At 39.0% G+C, this 16,684-nt stretch overlaps 1 protein-coding gene across 3 annotated transcripts in view; it reads right to left on the bottom strand.

The window, feature by feature from the left end:
* Positions 1-15,476, bottom strand: part of fred (friend of echinoid) — a 107,239-nt gene extending 91,763 nt beyond the window's left edge. For all 3 annotated transcript variants that reach the window (XM_017089601.4, XM_017089602.4, XM_017089603.4), the window contains exons 1-2: positions 14,962-15,476; positions 12,488-12,865 (exon numbers count right to left, since the gene is read on the bottom strand). In XM_017089601.4, coding sequence (XP_016945090.2) covers positions 12,488-12,515 — 28 coding nt within the window. In that variant the 5' untranslated portion in view covers positions 12,516-12,865; positions 14,962-15,476. The remainder of the gene's footprint in view (positions 1-12,487; positions 12,866-14,961) is intronic.
* Between the last annotated feature and the right edge of the window lie 1,208 nt (positions 15,477-16,684).

Genomic DNA, 16,684 nt, shown 5'->3' with positions numbered 1-16,684 from the left:
AAGTGTTCATTTTCCACCGATTGGAGGACTGGGGGGAAAATTGGGCAGGAATGTACTGTACACACTGGATCTGACAATCAATGTGCGTCGAGAGGCATAATGAAGTTGATGCGCCATTGTTCCGCACGCCTGTCAATAAAGTGTCAATAATTTATAAAGCAAACAGAAGTTGTCCCCGGCACAATACCATAAACAGTGTTGCAAAACGGTGATGAGGGGTGTTGCCATCCAATGGAGACCCAACTCAAAGCGAAAAAAGTATCGCATCTAATGCAAATATTTGCCTTCTGTGCGCGACTCGCTGTTTATTTAAAATTTATTAAAAAAGAACCCAACAAATGTTTACATCACTTCGAGGGAGGTGTTTGTATTTATATGTATTATATGATTGCAACTCGTGTTGACACACTTATAGCTCATCAATGTCTGTCTGTCTGGTGGGATTGATTCAATTCAATTCCATTCCTTTCAGCTCCAGAGTTTGCCTCGTGTAAACACTGGCAATTTAAATAATTAATCCATAAATATTGTATATTTAAGCGAGTGAATTGATTATGACGAAGACAAGACACGCTGGCTGCTGCTCAGGTATTTGAATAATTCAATTCCATTGTAATTACGATATTTGAGTAATTAAGCAATGGACACTAGGCAAACAGTTGAGGTGTTGGTAAATTATTAAATAAGTGTTGGACACAACAATTTGCAGATAGAAATCGCTTTGCAGTTTAATTTGAATTGCTCGATTGTGGTTGCCAGTCTCTTGAATCTCATCATGGAATTCTTAAGCGCTGGCTGCAAATACGTTTGGTTTTTAATCGGATGGAATGTTTGGGTGAACGTGATTTGAACATTTTTAAAGAAATTATCTTTAAAGTTTATTTTTTAGTTTTGATAGTAGTTAAATCGCATAACTTTTAATTTTTCCATCTTATTCATTTCCCAGCTCCCCATGTAAGCAAAGTTTATCTCAAATATTCAATAATAAACCGCAAATCGCACACAAATCACTGTGGAATGCCCTCCAAGTCTCGGCAAACCACCCGATGAACCCTGAAAACTGAAAACTGAACACCGCAAAGTGGAAAGCTGGGAAAAGGGGTTGTAAAGTGTTGTAAAGTGCAGCCAGGCGCAAGACTCATGCGACTGATTAAAAACGCGCGCCTTCTAAAACTGTCAAAGAGCCTTTGGCGCGGGATTTTATGATGAGAAAAACTTTTGAAGCGAAAGTGCGAAAGCACCGCCGCTGTCATCGTCGCAGGAAGTCCCGAGACCTGAGAAATTAAAAGGGGAAGTCCCTGAAAGGAGGAAGAAGGATCACAAAAGCCAGGTGCAAGTGCACGAGGCGCCCTGTAACCGCTGCATTTGGTTCTTTTGTAATCAAAGTTGCCCGAAGATTATGAGACGTCGAAGCAGCCGGGGCATCCAAGGTGCCAAGAACACAATTCCAGATCCTAGACCTGAGGATAGTCAACAACATGCAACAAACAATGCCAGTGGCAGAGAAAGCCTTTCTCTAATTCCCAGCTTAAGGTGCCGCAATAAATGATAAGCAAAATCATCAACGACTGTAAAATATCCTTTTTTTAGTATCAAAGATCATAAATATATTTTTCATTAATGTCTGTTACTATAAATAAATCTATTTTTAAATTAAGTACATAAGAGGGGATGAAATATTTCAAAAGTTTTCGTATTATTTCGGTATGGGAAATTTCTAAAATTAAATAAAAAACATTTCAGAATATTTATAAACTTAAGATATAATTTCTGAAATACCCTACAAAGGAGCAAAACAATTAGAGACTCAAAAAGAACCCTATATCGGCGTGTGCAATGCCAAAAGTGCCACTCGAGTGGCGGTGGGAAAACAACAATAGAGGCGGGAATTCAGAATGGAATGGTGAGTGCGAAAGACAAAATGCAAGATGAAAAATGCGAAATGAGCGGGGAAAGCGGGGAAAGCCTGGTGGAAAACCTGAAGGAAAGAGCAGCCCACCGAGTGTCTTATTTTAGTTATGGCAGGGAGCATCCGTCTGGGCCTCGGGGCCAAAAACTGTCGAGTGTCGTGGCTCAGCGACTCGAAACAAAAGTGCAACTGGGCCTGGGTTTTCCCTATGTTCTCGCGGGGTTTTCTATGACCCATTCCCCTCCAAAAACCCGAAGAAGTTGCCGCAGATTTAGCATCCCACTTACAACAGAAAGACAATTGCCGCCGGCTCTGTGATGAAAAAAGGTTGAGGACAAACTGTTGCCTCGCTCATTCTAATTGAAAGCAGAACAACAACTGGTAGGTGTGCTGAAAAAGCGGGGGAAATAAGAACACTAAGCGTTGCAATTTGCACAAAAAGAAATTATGCACACAGCTCCGCCGGATGGGAAACAAGTCCCTGCAGTTGGCAGGGAAAAACCTGGGAAAGTGTCCTCGGAGAGATGGCCACTCGGAGATACCCTGGAAATTAGAAGGTCCTGTGGGAAGTAATTAACTGGAGGAAAAACAATTAGACAGGTGCAAAAAGATAGCGAAGGGTTCCACGAAAGAGACTAAGGAAATGGGTGTTAAGGAAAAGGTTCTGTCAGTATAGGGATTAGGAAGAATACAAAAATGCTACCTTTAAAATAACAAAGAAAGTATTACAAATAAATATAATCAGCTTTTCTTATTTATTTTCATGAGTAGGACCCTTGTACCAAAAGTTTTTTTTATAATAGCACTTACCGAATTTGTTAAATTCTTCTAAAAATTTATCAATATGAAAAAATTAAACCATTTTACCAGAGACAACATAATAAATCTATTTTTAAAGAAATTAAATAAAACAAAATTTTTTAGTTTTGTTTAATGAATCGAATTATTATAAATGTTTAACAAAACCCTAATTTTGGGGGTATATCAGATATCTAGTAAAATATAAAATAAATATACCTATTATAAAAGAAGCTATCCTTGACATGTATAACAAGAAACCGAAATACTACTCCGCCCAAAATGAAAGAAAACAGTATAAGAGTGCAACCAGCACCTGGAAAGGGTAAATTCCTCTCCTTAACCCCTGCCCCTAAGACTTAACCCCTGGCAGCCCCCGAAAGAAAAGAGCTGCGGAAGTGCGAAATTGTAATAAAAAATGCAGCGCCACGTGGCAAGAGGGCGAAATGCCGGCTGGGGAAAAGGAAAGAAAAGCAGGGATCCTTGGGGCGACTTCTGCTAAGCTAAGGTTACCGGTACGGGGACTCCCCTGATCCACACTTCAATGGAGTTGCTTAAATCTAATTTGGGTTGGCTCCATCTTTCTGCCTTTTGTGGCATTAGCTTGCCCGGCACGTGCTTAAGAAATTATCCTTCTCCGCCGACAAAAAAATATATAATTTCAATTGCTGGAAGTTTCTTTGGCAACTCGCGCTGCCTTGCTCCTTTTTATTTAATTTTTTGCTGCTCCTGCTGTGCTCCTGCATTTATGAAAAATTCATAAAGGATAATGAGCGACAAGAGCGTGTCAACGAAAGGAAAGCACAGTAGAACGGGGGCCAAAACGTTTTGCCAAGCCAGCGAGCAGGTAAAACGGTGTGAATCAAGGACATGCAGGAAACTCTGCACTGGACATCCCACCGTCCTGGAAATTTTGAAGGGAAGGAAGGAGGAGGTCCTGTTGCATCTCCATAGCTAATTAAAATCCCGACAAGCCAAGCTCTGGATGGGTTGCCATGACAGGTAAGCCCGGTCGCCGCAGGAAGCGGCGTAATGGAGTCAAAGGTGTTAGATAAGTAGCTGGGAAAAATATAATAAAAGTGGAGAGTGGAGAGTGGAGATGGGGGCTTGCCTGTACAGTAGCCACTGCTGCAGTTGACAAGTGGAGCAAACACACAGAAAACAAAGACAAGACACCCGCATTCCACTCATTTTGGACTCCGGCTTTTGCCCACGGCTGACACGCGGAAAAAGAGAATAGAATGCGGGAGCTTTCAAGGGGTCTTAAAGGGTGCATTCGCCATTTAGTTATTGGGTTAATAAAACAACAGTGCGAGGGCGAAAGCAAAGGCAAAACAAAGCTCACCTAGTTGTGAACGAAACTGCACTAGAGAAAATAAAAACCACAAGTTCCCCAAAGACCACAAACAGTTTGTAAATAAGCAAAACTATTTTCAGCGAAATAATTAATTAAATAAGTCAAGAAAATACGTAGATAGTTCTGTGACTTTTTGTAATTTGTGTGCAAATATTGTCCCTTCTAAAATAGTTTTTTCAGGCTGCCGTAAGCTATTTGTCTACAAGGCAATAATTTTCACATAATTTAGAGTTGAAATACAAATTGGTACAATATTTAAAATTTTAAATATTACTTGCAAATTTGTAATATAATATTGTTGTATGGTAAAAAATATTTTAAATATTTTAAAATTAAAATACATGCTATTTAGTTTTTATTTCTAAAATTATTATTTTTCTTATAACGCAAAAATTATTTTATTTTTATACGAATTTAAATACATTTTTATGTTTTCAATATTTTGTATAATTTACGAATTGGTATTTATGCGATTAATGTGTGTGTGCTTTAATATTTTTGCATTGTTTTTATAAACTAAAACATTTTGGGCCTTCACCTACTTAAAAAGATTTTGGCTGAGTGTAACGCTTAGTTTTTGCTTTCAGCTTCACATGGCGTATGCGCAATATTTGTATGTGGATTAACAAGCTACCGCCGCCAAAGAGGATCATATGAGGGCGGAGAACGGGGGCGGCCCTCCGAGTACAGTGGGGAATGCGTAACCAAGACATGGCCAAGTGTACGGTTGACAGCTGCAAGGGGGACTTCGGGGTACACCGGGGGAAATACCTGACACAAAACGAGAACGGACAGAGAACGGATAAAGAGTGGACAAAGGTAACCAAGGTGCTGCAACTCGGTTCCGCTGAAATACCGAATTCTTCGCTTCTTGTTTTTTGTCCGGCTTTCCTTTTCGCTTTGGCAATAGTTTTCCACATAATTTATGTTCTCTGTTCAGCAAAAGTTGTGCGATATGTGTGTTATCTAGCAGAATATTTATAGTTGGCGTTCGTTTTGTGTACATATGTGGGGTTTGTCCTTCTTGGCAGGAAAAACTGAATTAAAAGCCACTAGCTGACTTCTGGTTTTTATACCGGGCAGTTCTGCAAGGCGGTTCTTCGGAAGGCTTAACATCATTAAAATGGAAAAACCCTGATACAAAATATACTATCATTGTGTACCAATAGGTCTTGCCTTCCCATTTAATTAAAATCCTTTGCGTGGGTTATATCGCAAATATTTCTGAATATTAAATGCAGCTTTTTCAGTATTTCCCTTTGCATTCGGTTCACTCTGCACTTTAATCAAACGCCCGAGGGCTTGTGTATACATGTATCTCGGGGTTTCAACAGATTCATGTATCTAATTGATTTGCCTTTCAAGGGGAGAACAGAACGCCTGGGGTGCAGAATGGAATGGAATGCCACGAGCAGCCGTAATAACTCGAGTGCTTCGGGGGCACATCCCTCATCGGCATCCTTGGGCATCCTTGGGTGGTGCAATCAAAGCGAGATGCTGATGGCTGATGCGACATCTTAAATGATTCAACACCTTGAGCTTGAGCGGATAAGATCCTTCGAGCAGGACGACGACGGACATATCAATCAGGGAAAAAAGCAGTCATTGTCGGATCTCGCGCGTGAGAAAAATTGCGTTGCATTATTTACATGTGCGCGGAGAGCGCCTGAAAGCATGCTTTAATTTATTTTAATTCATTCTCCCGCCGCGCCCTTCTCCGCGCTTCTCATTCTCCTGAGCTGCCGCCCTCCTCCGCGCTTCTCATCGAGTTGACGTCGTCGTTGTCGCTGTCGTCACCGAGTGATATGTAAATATGCAGTTACGCGCTTACTTTGTCGTGCAATTACAGTAAACCAAGCATATACACCAAACAGGAGCCCGCCCATCCCATCACCCTTCATCACCGTGTCTTCTGTCTTCCTTAAGTTCCCCACTTCACTTCCATCTCCCTTTTTCTGTCATCGCAGCAAACACGAGGGAAATTCTTTTGCTAATGCCAAACACATCCGTTCTTTATTTGATACCCTTGATGAGGGAGCATTATAGTTTGCAGTGGAGTTATTGGACAGCGGAACATATAAGTTACTCGTCAGGCAGGGGAAAGTCATCTATATAGGGTACAGCTTTTTAATGAGAAAATATCATGTTAGGTGTAGATAAGTATATTTAATTTACGAACATTTATGAAAGGTGCCTTGGCAGTATCTTTATTGTGTTAAGTTAGAATGACAAATCCCGTGGTATCTTCTAGTCGCCATATTTATCACTAAATCTCCATCCATTCCACAAGTATTAATGTCGGCGACACAAAAACCGAGATGGGAATCTTCGAGATGTCGGTGGCTTATTAGCCAGGCACTTTCGCATGCCTTCACACACCTGTAATGCTGAGCATGTGTAATTCCCCGAAGTCTGGGGAGGCACTGATACTATATCCCAGCCCGCTGATTGACTTCCGCTCTCTCCGCCCTTCTCCCCGCCACAGCCTTAATCGATTTTACACCCAAAGGACATTTTCTGGTGATTGTGTCTGCGGTTTGTTCGCTGCCTTTGATTTCAAACGTCTCCCTATATGTTTTTCCTTCTTCCTTTTTTTGCAGACTGGTTTAAGCGTCTGTGTAAAATGTCGTTCTCATTTCTGGGAGGTAAAGGTATGGCTTTTTGGCTCGTCTTCAATTAGATATGCGTATGCTGTTTGTTTTTAGGACTTTTGCCACGTTTTTATTGCCCAGCAAGAGCAGACGTGCTCTGTGTGTCAGGTGGAAAAATCTTATAAATTTTGGAATAACTTTCATAACTTATGGTGGCCATATATGGGGAAGCTAGGACTCGGTGCAATGCCAACTAATGCCATTGTCTTGTCACACATGTCGGATGCTGTCTGCGTTCGCTATTTGAGCTTCTCTGGCGCTTAAAACGATGCCAGGACATAAAGATCCGACCGCCCCCTTTTTTGTCTATATTTTCAGGGGCGGAAAGTGGGCTATATCCCAGCTCCTCTTAATGTGGTTTAGTGTGCTCGGTTGACATGTTTGTACGGCGTGGACTTATGGCTGAAGGTACACAGAGAACTTGTGTCTCCGGTCTTTTTTGCGGCCATGTGTGGGTTGATTCCACGGTTGGTTTCCCTCATACTGAGCAAACAGGAATTTGTCTAAATTGGTTGGATAAGCTTTACGGCGAAGGGGAGGCTTTAAGGCGGCGGCAAAATTGGTTTGGGTAAACTAAGTTACGCGAAATTTAACACAAGTTAAAATAAGTCAGGAATCCAAATATATGAGAACATTCTTAAAGCAAACAAATAGTTCTATATCTAGAATTAGTTTTTTAAATTTTTAAAAAAGTTTTCCTTTCCAAGATGCAGCTTTGGCATTTAATTTTTTTTTATGGAGTACCCCTTACTTTAATAGTAAAACTTTGGCAGCACAAGTTTAAAAAAATAACCAAAATTTCACCAGCAGCTAGGAAAAACTTAAAATTTGTAAAACTTTCCTTAAAGCGAGACTTTTGGCTGGCTGTCAAAAGCAGCTCTCAGACGTTGACACTCACCTTTGGCCCAAAATGAGGGGAATTTTCGTTTAAGCCTTACTTTTTATACCCGTTTCCTTTGGCTTGTTTTGCCTTATTTTTTAATGATTTGTATGTTTGCCTCAGGCGGTTTGTTTGCCTGTTTGTTTGTTTGTTTGCTTGCAGTGTGTTTGAGCAAATTTGCTCGCCAAACTCACTTTCATGTTTAATTAAAAGATAACACACAGAGAGCCCACACTCGCACGAGTGTGGGAATGATATGACAAGTCTTAAAGCATTTGCAGCGTTTATCGGGCAAACTTCGGCCACGCCCCTTGCTCCGCCCATGCCCCTTTGCGTTTGGAAAATTTATGCAATTCGAGTTCGTCCGCTTGTGTTTTTGAGCTTTGCAGCCGAGTGTGTGCAATGTGCCGGAAAATATATTTCCCAAACTCCGGCACAACTTATCTGTTCGGAGGTGGAGAGGTGCCATGGCTACGTGACGCTTATCGTCATTATAATTGAAAGCTTTAAAAATTTATGGCCAACTTTTCGGCTATTTAGCATATCAAATCGTAAAATGCGAATAGCAACGGCGGAGGAAAAACTCGCCAGGCACGCAAATAATTATTTCCTGGCACTCGCAAACAAAAAACAATTTCAATTGGCTTTTACGATGCGTATTTTTGTTTTATACGCACTCGGGAAAATTAAGCGGGTTTTTTAAAACAGCCAGATTTAGGAAATAAATCGTCAGAATTTTTATTTATTTACTACACTTTTCATTAGGGCAATTATTAATTTTTATACGTAGTATAAAATCTCTTAATGGAGTTCATTTATCTTCCCAGTTATTAAAAAATGTTATAGCAGGTACTGCACTTTAAAATATATTAAATAATTAAAATTAAATAATTATTTTTCCAAACAGTTATCAATTAATAAGAAAACATGATATATATATGTTTATAGACTTGGGTTTACATAGTGTACAAATGTTTCTGGTTTATTTGGTCTCTTTTATTCCATCAACAAATATTTATTGTTCATTAAGCTTGATTAGATTTATATTTTACTAAGTGACCTATTTGCTCTCCTAATTTATTTCGGATATTTTTTCAAGTGCTACTATTTAGTATCACCAACACCGCTGGCCATCAATTAATGTCGTGCCATAAAAAGTTCTATAAAGTGATTGACTGGCCAGTTTGCCGAGTGGAGTTGAGTGACCCCTGACCCCTGACCCCCGGGCCGTTTCCGTTTGCGAGCTCGATTGGCAAGTTGGCATGTTGAAATATTTAAAGCCGCTTAAACAAATTGTGGTCTGGTCATGCGGTGACTTGTCAGACAGTAAAACATTGCCAACGCAGACGAAGCGATTTCATTGCGGGGAAAATCAATAAGTGCGGGGGAATCGGGGCCTCCTGCCTTCGTAATCTCCTCACAAAACTCTCTCGTTAGGCGCATTAAATTACAAATTCCATTAAAATGATTATTAAAGCAAGTATTTGCTAATTAATTTACTTGCTACGCACAATGCCAGGACGCAATTAATAAATCCAAATGAGTAGCTACATTATAATCAAGACACTAGCCCAAGAGCTTGAACGCACCAAACACCCTGTAAAAAAGTCGTTTCGAGGGGATTAAGCATTTAAATGATTTTTATTGGCGGGTGGGAGTGGCGCCCTCCAGGGGTCATTAAGCTGGTGGGGCGCCCCCTGGCGAGGGTTATGCTAATCACTCTAGTCTTTAGGGAATTACCCAGATTTTCGGACTTAAAAGATTTTTAGGTGAGGTAACTAATAAGAACTTGACTGAATTATCTAGATTTACAAAAAGACAAATATATCCTGTATATTTAGTTTGCTTTAAATATTATACTTAATTAAATAGTTTTCTTTTTTTTAACAAACATATATATGGTGCCCAGAAAACTAGGCAATAGTTTCTTTGCCCAAAAAACAGGGCAACATTTTTTGAACTAAGATTTCTATAGTGCCCAAAAAAGTAGGCAACTTTTTTTGACTTGAGTTCTCTTTGGTGCCCAAATAACTAGGCAACGTTTTATATAAAATTACTATTGCTGCAGTGCGCAAAAATGTAGGCAACTTTTTAAAACAAACGTACTTAAATAAATATTATATAGTGTAATATGTTAATTCATGTAAAAAGCAAAGGAATTTATGAACATTTAAAAAAAATATCATTAAAAAAAATTATTCTAAGCGAAAACCGCCTCAAACATACTTATACTATATTTTGTATTAAAGCTTTTTTAAAATTAGGAACACAATCATTCTACGGAAAACTGGGCACCTTTTTTATTCTTCCGACAAGGAGCACTCATCCATTTCAATCGTCTGCAACTGCAATTCCATTCGGGCTCAACTGAACTCTCATTGTGATGGAATCGTAACAATCTACCCTTTGTTACCCCCTGAAACACAATGAATTACAACAGTGCCTCATGACCCCCAGTTCGCTGTAGTTCTTATGAATAATAAAGCAAATAATCTGTCAGCGTCGCAGCCGCCTAACCAAAAACCAAAAACCGGAGGCCACCCGAAGCCAAACCCAATCCCAATCCCAAAGCCCGGAGAAATGGAAAGAGATGGCGACAGGAGCGGAGAAAGAGAGGCCACTACGGCCGGGGAATGTCAGCGAGAAGTCCACAGCGACAAACGACTCAATTCGTGGGCGAAATTCGAGTACTCTCAGTCGACATTTGCTCTGTCTGACAAATCAAAAAGAGAAATACACTGGGAGAAGAATTATAAAATGCTAAGTCTCTTTGGATCAATATAAAAATCTGGCTTCATCGTTGGAGTAACTATTTTGTGAGTAACTATTTTATTGCAGATGTTAGTCTTAAAGGAAGTCTTAAAATATATTTTAGTTTAGAGACCTGTTTTCTTGTTTAAGAATAATTAATTTTGGCATTTTTAAATTAAATAGGCATGACATCATTTACAATATTGTTGTATTTAGTTTTATTTAATTTGTTTCGGAGATGTACTTGTCCCCAAGGAAGGATGGCAATGTAAGCCCTAATCATTGACTGTTTTCCTCGGTGCATGAAAATTCGTATAGGAAAATGCGGAAAAGCGTGAGGGAAGTGGGAAATGGGGAGCGGTGAGCGGTGGGTCCAGTGCTAATAACACGAAATCCGATTTGAACGCCGGACTTGCGTGTGATAAAAGCAACAACATCACGCAGTCTGCGGTTGCCTTTTTCCGTTTCGTTTCATTTCGTTTCGTTTGGTTTGGACTCGTGCCACGCTGCGTATGCGTAACGTGCGATTTAATGAAATATTGAATTTTATTGCCTGCGTGCCCAGGACGCGCTGTCAACAACTTGGTCCAAACCAAAAGCTGACCCTGACTGGCCCGCTTCACAACTTGTCACTGCCTCAAGGGCTGAGTTGCACAGAGAAAAATGAAGTATTTACAGGTAAAATAAGTTAATGGGTGAGCTTGAAAAAAGATTTAACCATCTTTAAAAACATAAAAATCTCTCCAGTATATAAGACTACACAATACTTTCCTTAATTGTTAAAAATCAGATAAATATATATTTAATTGTACAGGGTCAAAGTCATACTTAATATTCAATTGTTAATGGTAGAAATGTGATATTAAATATTTAATCTAAAATATATTTAAGTACTTTTCAAAAATATATAAACAACCACACACACATAGACACAAAAAATTAAGTATGAATTCATTGTGCGATAAATATCATTACATATGTATGCTTCTATAATTTATTCATTAACTCATTCATCAATACAAATTCGCAGATATTGTTTGTTTACGTGATTTACTACACTATTTATTATTTTATTAACTTTTTTATTTCATAATTTTTTCCCTCTGCAGGGGATCCGTTACACCCTCGCCCCTCGTAACCTCTTAATTTGATTCGTTTTATTTGTTATGCAAAAACTTGAAGCATATTATTATTACCCATATATACGCAGTCCGTAATTTTCGTTGCGCCTGCCTAATAAAAGCAATTTATGGAGCCCAAAGCGCGGAAATGAATTGTTAACCGAATTTTTTTGGGCTGAGAGAAGGATGATGTTGTCCGTGATGTTGTTGATGAGTGGGTGGTGTCTTTTGTTTATGGTCACTCAACCCACTTCGCCCCTTCACGTAAACGCCTTTTGCGGCATTGTGAAATTTCCCAGAGCGCACATAAAAATGAAAACCGCCAGAAGGGGCAGATAACAAGTGGCAAGGAAAACGGGGGCGTGGCACGGTGGAAAAAATGAAAATGAGAATGCAAGAGGGAGGGCGGAGAGGTGAAAGTCAGTCAGGCAAGAAGAATGCAATCGGCTGTGTCTGGAAAAAGGTGCATATGGCGATGGCTCCAATCAAGGGGGATTTGCATCCGAAGAAGTGAAGCTAAAGTTCTTAAAAACATTTTCAAGCAAAAAAATAACCAAAGGAATACAGGAAAGAGGCTTTCAATGCGGAAGTAACTTTTTCATTTAGTTTTTATAACTAGATATGACAATTTTTGCGAGACAATGCTATACCTACAATTTAAATTACAAACGAAGCTGGTTCCAATGAATTTATATTTTAAGAAAATCACAGACCTTTTATAAGTCAGATTTATTTGTTAGTCAATTAAAGTTAGTCACAGTAAAAATGAACGAAATGATGCAGTGCTCTTAAATATATTTTTGCGTAAAAAAATATATAAATAAATATTATTTACTGCATTTAGTTGCCATTTTTTTTCCGTCCCACCTTAAATAAACCTCAGGAAGAGGTCATGGATTTAAAATTGAAACGGGAAAACAAAATAAACCGCAGCAGCCGCCGCTTCGGCCTGATTTCGAGTTCGTGCCTCCATTAATGATTTTCCTCTTTGTTTCTGTTTAATTGTGAGATAAAACTTACCGATAATGAGCAGCTTTATGGTCGACATGTTTGACTGTGTTGCTGCTGATGAGTTTTCTGTTTTTCAGAGCGTTTTTCTTTTTGGCTGGTATTTACAGAAATATTAATCCGCTAAAGAGGCAACAGTTTGACAGTAACTGGAGTCGCCGACCGGCACAAATTGCATTTTAATGTCGCAATGGCAATGCAATTTCGATGACGATTATCCCGAGACACATTTCGGTTTTTGTTTCTGCGGCTTGCGTTTTCGATTTCGTTTTTTGCGTTTTTAATTTCGATTTAAATTTGCTGTTTTTAAAGGCTCACTCGAGAATTGATTTGGCAGCTGCGATGCTGGAATGCTTTTTCAAATATTCAGACACTCGAGATGCCTGGACACTGTAATTAAATGTTTCAATTAAATTAAATGAGACACACACACACTCTCGCTCATGCTCATGCAAAATGCAGATGGAAGGCGCCTAGAAGTAGGCAATGAATATTTAAGGCCTCAGACATTTCAATTTGGGCCTGCAAGGGGATTGAAGCCAAAAGGTCCAATTGAAGCCATGCCCAGACATTAAATTAACATATTTCCCAAATAATAATAATTTCCAGGAGCAGAGAGTGGAGAGATGGATCCGGCAAATGGAATTGTGCCCAGTCAGTTGGCCTTTCTACACATGTAAACTGGGCTGCTAATGTCTTATTCATGTTTACAATGCCCGGGCAAAAAGCGACTTATGAGCGGCCAGCATGTCAGTCAAACGGCTCGAAAATGGCCATCGCTTGCGTGCTCCAAACTTATTAGGTTTCATCCTCCCACGAAGACCCCGCACTATCATCATACCATATCCCAACCCATCCCCAGGTGAGAGGGTTCCGCCGGGTAGTTGATGGGCCTCCTTTTGGCCAAGCCCCGGCAATTGCCGGGCTATTTATTTAAACCGGAGCCGAGGGGACACAAAGCTGGAGCGTTTCCCTGCCCAATTGTTAATGGAAATCTCCTGCTATACTCCGCACTAAATGCCGAGTAATTATGAGTTATTAATGTTGCCTGTTTATTTTTGTTTTCAGTTCTGGGTTGGGGACCTGAATCACAGATTTATATTAACTAGACTATGTTTTTCTGATTTTTATAGTGCTTATAAGCTATTCAAAGTATTTAAAGGTTTACTGGAGATTTGATTATCACTTTTTTTAGATGATTGTTTTGCGGATTTACTGACAAATTAAAACAAAACTATAATTCTTCACTTCGCATAATAATAAATCATTTAATCTTTATTCTTTTATATTTCAAGCAATTTTTGAACATACTTCTTTTTTAAAATCTTGAAGTTTTTATTTATCCTAAGCACTAATAGTAATAATATTATTTGTGTTTTTTCCTAAAGTTTAATTTTAGTTAATAAAGGCATTTTCGTTTTCACTTTGAACTATTCACTTCTTTAACTAACAAAAACTGTTTATAAAGAAAGAAGAAACACCTCTGGACATATTTGCTTTAATTTTGTTAAACTTATATTTTTCTCATTGATTTAGGGATATATATTGATTTAAGTTTTTCTTTAAAAAAGGAATACCAAGAAATAACAATCTTATTTGACACTTAAGCAACGCTTTCTCTACAATCCTATTAAATTGTCTTTTATTGGACTTCTGTGTTTTTAAATGTACAAATCAATTTAAATACTTTATTCTGCCACAAAGCCGGACATATATTGCAATTTGTGTCTTTAATTTATCTAATCCTCTTACAAGAACTTTGACAATTGCCGTGATTTTATTTGATTTTATTCCTCACTCGTACTTTCTGTATTTTACTAGGCAACTTTCAGCAACTCATAACTCAACAAATTTAACGATGTGAGTCCTTGGCATAACTCGTAATTCGCTTATGCATGGCCCCAAACTTTAAGCTAAACCACTTTCAACGACATCGCAAAATGCCAGCAGCCATAACAATGGCCGAAAAAAAGCAGGGGAAATGCCGAGGAAAGCCCCGAAATCAGCTGTCACAGTGGAATAATAAAAATAATTTATTTGCATTTTATTTGCGCAGCCCGGAGTCTTGCTCTGACTGGGTTTCTAGGGTCTTCTAGGACCAAAGACCAAGGACCAAGGACAACAAGTTGCTGACACACAAACGGCAGAAAAAAAGAGGAAATTATACGGATTTGACAGATGAGCGAAGGTAAGTGGAGCACGGCATTTGCAGCGGCTTTAAATTGAGCAGAAATTGTTTGTCACTGTTTGTTGGCCCCTTTTGGGCCTTCTCGCATTTTATTTTTATTTTATTTCCTCTATTTCTGTTGCACTAGTTTTGGCCCAGTTTCTGGCTTTTTGGCGGCATGACTGTGGGGTGCGGGGCGGTGGAGAGGGAGAGGGAGAGGGAGGGGTGGCAAGGTCACGGGGAAAAGCGGGGCAACAGTTGCACTTGAGTGCCATTTGTCGAAAGAGCTGCCCGGCAATTTGCATAATTACAAACGCACATGTAAACGAAACGCGGTTTCCGCCTGTCCGCAATTTGCACTGCAACGCTTTTCCGCACTCGCGTTTCTTCGGTTTCCCTATGCACTTGAGGTCCCCGTTTTCAAAGGACTGTCCGCTCGGCTTTTCCAGTTTTTATCCCGACTTATCCGCTTTGCCGCCCGTGGCCGCAGAACGCTTCTTACCAACTAAGTGCAATTTCAGTTTTGTTCCAGCTTAAGAACGAAGCTCGATATGACGAACGGCGACCCCCGAGTACAGTGAACTTCGGCCATGCACGAATTGCAAAGACGAAGTCGCCAGCTTTCGGTTGTTGAATACTTCTCGGGGCGACTGCGCCGAGAGAAAGCCCTGGCAACATGTTGCCAAGGGAGAGAAAGTTCAGAGAAAGTTTGAGAGCAAGGATAAACCGCTGCAGGACTTTTGTGGTAGGTTAGGGACTCCAGAAAAGGGTCTCGGGAAAACGAACCGCAAATTGTCCTAGGGCTAAAATTTTTCAAGCTGCTGAACTACATTTTATTTATTTTGTTTTTACTGATATAGTTCTTGATTTAACAAATAAGTTCCCTGAATATATTTGTTTCGAGACCCGCCTGCTACTCAGCTGTCATAAGTAGTCGTCTATATATTGTAACATCATTATTTTAAGGATGATCTCTACAATTCGTTTTCCTTACCATTTTAAATTAATGATAAAGTTCATTTTTATTACGTTTGCTTGCAGTAACCTGTTTTTATTCATCGATTTTTATTTATTATATTTTATTTCAAAGTTTATATAAATGTACATTTAATTTGCTCTCAACAGATGGTTCAATTGCATATGCTCAAATTACAAATTGAAGCTTAATTGTTCTGAACAAAAACAAAACAAATCAAATAAAATGTATTTTTATTACTTGATGCTTTGTTTTCATTCAAATTTAGTCAATTTAAATATCATTTTAGTTTCCAATGGTTATGCTTTATGTGCATTTGTTATTCATGTTTAAAAATGCATTTATAAATGCCTAGTATTTTTAGCAAGAAAAACCTGTTAGCATTCAAAGTAAAATATGAAGATGTAAAAATCTCAAATAAATGCTGACGTTTCATTTATTTTTGCTTAAATGTTTTTTATGTTTTCTTTAAATATTACCCATTCATTTGATAATTAAATTAATTTATTAGTTTTTGTCCGTCGTAGCCCTCTCTGCTTTTGGTTTTATTTGTGTTTTGGGGTCAGTCGAAGTTTGTTGTTTATGGGCATAAACACACACGAAGCTGGGTTCACGAAATTTTGTTTTGGACCATAATCGTTGGGATTCGGTTTTGGCCAAGTTTTTTGCCAATCCAATCCTGGCTAACTTTCCCAGAGAGAAACTGTTCCATTCCACTCGTTCCGCTCTCATTTCCCGAGCCGTTTCTCTCTCAATTTCCTGGCGAAACCCTCTCTTTTGGCAACATGTTGAATTGCTGCACTCTCAAGTGCATTCGGTTTTATTACTAAAGTGAATCAACAGTTGGGCCTGACTAGTGCAGACAGAAAGATCTATAGGCCCTCGATTTTATAACATTTTTACATGCCATTTATATTCCTGAGATCCATATATTTTTCTAGAATTTATATATGAGAGCATACTTTTTAGGCCCCACTGAATATTTTGAGCAATCAACAAAAGTGGCTCCTGTTTTACTCCAGCTAAATTTTCTGAGTAGTTTATGGCCCACCCTTTGCTGTTTCAA

The sequence above is a fragment of the Drosophila suzukii genome, chromosome 2L, assembly GCF_043229965.1.
Source record: "Drosophila suzukii chromosome 2L, CBGP_Dsuzu_IsoJpt1.0, whole genome shotgun sequence".
Taxonomy (NCBI): Eukaryota; Metazoa; Arthropoda; class Insecta; order Diptera; family Drosophilidae; genus Drosophila; species Drosophila suzukii.
The sequence above is the reverse complement of the archived record's forward strand: the minus strand, read 5'-3'. Positions and strand labels throughout refer to the sequence as shown.